The sequence below is a fragment of the Neltuma alba genome, unplaced genomic scaffold (assembly GCF_004799145.2).
Source record: "Neltuma alba isolate B1F8T4 unplaced genomic scaffold, ASM479914v2 tig00012299_pilon, whole genome shotgun sequence".
Classification (NCBI taxonomy): domain Eukaryota; kingdom Viridiplantae; phylum Streptophyta; class Magnoliopsida; order Fabales; family Fabaceae; genus Neltuma; species Neltuma alba.
Genome location: NW_021636814.1, coordinates 1 through 4812, shown reverse-complemented (window position 1 = coordinate 4812; position 4812 = coordinate 1). Strand labels below are relative to the sequence as shown.

At 34.1% G+C, this 4812-nt stretch overlaps 1 protein-coding gene across 1 annotated transcript; it reads left to right on the top strand.

The window, feature by feature from the left end:
- Nucleotides 1–1552: 1552 nt before the first annotated feature.
- LOC114725906 (putative disease resistance protein At5g05400) lies at nt 1553–2392 on the top strand. The gene has a single exon (XM_028912470.1). The coding sequence runs from the start codon at nt 1553–1555 to the stop codon at nt 2390–2392; it is 840 nt and encodes a 279-aa protein (XP_028768303.1).
- Nucleotides 2393–4812: the final 2420 nt, after the last annotated feature.

Below are 4812 nucleotides of genomic sequence, written 5' to 3'. Positions count from 1 at the left end.
CATCTAAATCTAATTAGGATGGTGTAATCTCATCATAATGATGGGTTACAGCTAGTGATAAGCTGGCAAGAAAAAAAAAGGCCCAGTGAAAACAATTGGAAAGAAAATTAAATTTGAATACTTCTGAAACGTGAAAAATTATTTACTTCGAGTTATGATATGTTAATTCCATACTTCACAGCAAAATAAAATGAAATAAATACTTTCAAACCCACACCCGTTGACTCACAGTGACAAGCGCTGACCAAGCATAGTCAACAATTATTTTTTACAAAAATATTTTTATTAACATATGAACATTTTAACATTTACAATTCAAACATACTACCATTTTAACTAATTTCTCTAATATACTCAAATTACTCAATTAACTTTTATATTAAAACCAAAGGTGGTATGTTTGAGATTTATAAATCAATCTTTAAGATTTACTAACTAAACCTCTCACATTTAAAAGTCAGATTTTTAAAATACTAATACTTTTACTAGTCAGAATACTTCATTTACAAGTAAATCTCCAACAAAAATTAATACTTTAATATTTAGAATTCGATTACTCAGATTTACATGTCAACTTCACAAGCTCATAAGTTAATTTACATTAGTGTTGTATTGGTTCTTCAAATATTATAAATAGATTTATAACTCAATTTCTTAAATTTTACAAATCATTTTCCTAAATGTACAAGCCCTAAGCATTCTTTACCTTGTTAAGTTATAGATTTTGAGTTTTGTCTTATAAATTTAAAAAGATGACTTGTAAATTTAAAAGTTGGTTATTTGTAACTTGATTTCTAAATTTTGAAAACTAATACATGAATCAGGCAAATTCAATTGTAAACTTACGAGTTTAACTAGTAAGTATAAGATATTGACATATAAACATTAAAGTATTAATTTTGTTTTTTCTGAAATTTACTTCTAAATTTAAGAAGTTCAGATTCAGTTATAAATCTACAATGTTTGATATGTAAATAATAAATTTAATATTTCAACAAAAATATTTCTAAAAAATATTTGTTAAATGGTCAATAGTTGTCGGTGGTGAGTAAACGCAAATCAACTTGGTCAAAAGCAAATGGCAGATATGAAATTTTACTAATGAAATTAATTATAACATATCAGTCTCAAAGAATTTGACAATATTTTAACAAATTCACCAAACTTGTAAGTAAGTGTCTTATTTAAAGATTACATGCAATTTTTCCTTTAGTTATGAAATTCCGGCTAGGGAAGTCATACAAACAAAAGAAATATTAAAAAAAAACAGAGCGAAAAGGGAAAAAATGAACAAGAAAACACTACTCTAAGAACATTCTCATAGGCTCGTTAAGCTGACTAAAGTTTGCAAACATTCATATATTCCGTTTGATGTAGTTTTTCCTAAGAAATTAAAAGACAACCCATCATATTATAAAACATACCACGCATCACTAATAATAAAATATTTTTCTGTGTCTATTTTATTGAAATCCTAGAACATGGTAGGTGTAGTTGAAACATACAATAGTGTAGTCAGTAGTCCCTTTTTGTAATTTATTCTGCATGTTAGATGGAGCCAATCGTAGAGGAGGTGGCTACCCATGCGGCCGAATCATTGGTAGATAAAGCAATGCAAGAACTCAAATACTTGTGTCGTTACAAGACCTACGTTGACGACTTCGAAGAGGAGAAGACAAGTTTGAGTGCAAGAAGAAACACAGTGCGTAAAGATATTGAAGATGCCAAGCACCGAAATGAGAATGAGGTTGAAGATGAAGTTGAACTGTGGTTAGAAAGAGCCAATGGTCTCATAGGAGAAGACACAAAAGGAAATAAGAAATGTTTTGGTTTGGTCACTAACTGCTTTTGGCAGTACAAGCGAGGCAAGGAGCTGGAAGGGAAGACGCAAAGGATTAAACAACTGATGGAACAGAGTAACTTCGCTCGTGTTGCTCGTTCGACTGGGCTTCCAGGCATCGAGTTCTATTCTTCTTCAAATTTTATGACTTTTGAGGATAGAAAGTTGATCTCTGAGAAGCTGAAGGAGGCATTGAAAGATGACAACAAGTTTATGATTGGATTGTATGGGCTAGGTGGAACAGGGAAAACCACGATGGCAATAGAAGTAGGTAAAGATGTGGCATCAAAGTTGTTTGACAAAGTCATCTTCAGTGTTGTCTCAAAGGATGCAAACTTGAAAAATATTCGGGACAACATTGCAAAACACTTAGATTTGCCTTTACCTGAAGGAAAGAATGAATCTGAGCAAGCGCAAAAATTATGGAAAAGAATAGCAGAAGGTGGAGAAAAGGTACTTATAATACTAGATGACATGTGGGAAAAGCTTACACTGCGAGATATAGGGATTCCTCCGGGCTGCCATGCAAGGGTCATTGTGCTGTTTTGCTAACCACACACGTGATTGGAGAGTTTGTAGAGATATGGGTTGCCATGAGATATTGAACTTAAGGTCTTAAATGAAGAGGATGCAGTTAATCTTTTCCTATCTTATGCTGGCATGAGCATAGATGGTCCTTCCAATGGATTTAAGGATGTGGCTAGAGGTATTGTGAAGGAGTGTGGAAGTTTACCAGTGGCAATTGTAGCAGTGGCAAGTGCACTAAAGTTTAGGCCTTTATCAGAATGGCGGGATGGTTTGAAAAGATTGCAGAATCATGAGGGAATTCACGATGTTCCAGAAGATTTAAAACAGCCTTATAACTCTTTGAGATTAAGCTATGATAATCTCAGGAATGAAAAGGCTCAAAAACTCTTCCTCTTGTGCTCTCTCTTCCCAGAAGATTATGAAATACCTATAGAATTTTTAACTAGGATTGCTATAGGTGTTGGCCTTTGTGGAGAACTAACACATACTCTGTTGCAAGGAGTCGTTTTCTCAAATTAAAAATGAGCTCATAGATTCCTGTTTGTTATTAAAGGTTGAGAATGAATGTGTCAAAATGCACGACTTGGTTCGGGAGGTAGCTCTATGGATTGGAAACAAACAGGTTCAAGCGGGCATGAATTCTAACTCAACTTTAATGAAAACATCCAATATTCATCTTGGAACATAGTTGACTTTCCGAATCATTTTGATGGTAAAAACTTGAGGTTCTTTTACTTGGATAAATGATGCAAATTCTCCTAGAGTCAAAGTTCCCGATGCCCCTTTGAAGGGATGGAGAACCTTAAAATTTTGGCTTAAGAGTTCGTCAAAATTGGAAATTTCAGCTGCTTCCTTATTCCAATCACCTTTGTCATTGACAAATGTTCGAACTTTGGCCATAAAGAATTTTAAGTCATTAGGAGATATATCTATTTTGGCAAATCTAAAAAACCTTGAGAGCCTTGAATTGAACAATTGTTTGATTATTGAATTGCCAAAGAAATTAAAGAACTTCAAAAATTGAGATTGTTGGAGATGGTGAACTGTTCTTTTACTGGAAGAAATAATCCTTTTGAAGTGATTGGAAGTTGCTGTCAATTAGAGGAGCTGTATTATGCTTCAAATAAGTGGATGATTATGACGGGCGAATTACAACACTTCCTACATTGCAAAGGTATCACATAGAGGGTCCTTTGCTGTTCTTAATTATAAAGTGGATTTTTTAATACCTAGATATTTTAATTCATGGGGCTTAAGAGTAGACTTCACCAACGAAATATTTAAACTCCTGTGGCAAGAGCAGAAGTTTTGATTTTAGAGGAGATTACTACAACAGAGGATGGACAAATATTGTTCCGGAAATCTTATCTGTGGAGGATGACAACATGAAAGATCAATTAACTAGGCTCTCTTTGTATTCAATGAATGAGATAAGTGCCTAATCCATACCGAGAATCTTCGCCTGGTGTGGCTATCTTCTCCAAGTTGGTTGAACTGACGCTTGATTTTGGGCTGTGAGAGAACTATGCCATGGGCCTTATCCTGTTGACTTTTTGAAGCAATTAGGGAGCTGCGGTTGCTTGGATGTAGACAACTGGAAGGCACGTTATTTGATGGCAAGCTAGAGCTGTGTAATCTTAAGTCCATATCTTTAAATGCATGTTCAATGACATGCCTTTTTCATGCATCCTCAGCACAGAGCTTAATGCAGTTGGAAACATTGGAAATTCGATCATGTTTGAAGTTGAAATACATAGTAGCAGAGACTATGGATGATCAGGATCCTAATCAAAAGAGTCATGACTCAATGTTGCCAAAATTGAAATATCTCACGATCTACTATTGTGCTGAATTAGAATTTATATTGCCAATATGTTTTGCGAAGACCTTCCACTACTAGAAAGTATGAAGATTGTAGATTGTGAGAAACTAAAATACGTATTTGGGCAATATCCAAAGCATAGAGATTTGCACCAAATGGGGAAAGAAGCCATCCTCCATTGCTAGAAGTATTGGTAATTTATGAGGTACCGAATTTCATCAACATATATGCAGAATGTTATCTCCCACGGCCTTGTTCTGATGAAGTTCAAAAGTCATCTCCAAGGCAAAAGCAGACGGCAGTAGCAATCTATCAAGGGGTCATCTATGTTGTTTTTGGGCAAAATCAAAAGCCTCAACTATACGTCACACTTTTGCTCCCATGGACACTCAATCAAACCATAATCAGGTAATATCATTACTCTATTTTGTTTAAATCTTTATTTGTATAATGTATGAATCACCCAAATATGCTTTGCTAAACTTCTTCTTCTTGTATATATGATGAGAATATCAATTTGTCTTAAAGTAACAAAATTAATTTTGCATTTCTCTTTTTTTTTTTCCAATCTAATTGAGACACTAGGCACAGTTGGCAAAAACCAAAAAATTCGCTCAAATAT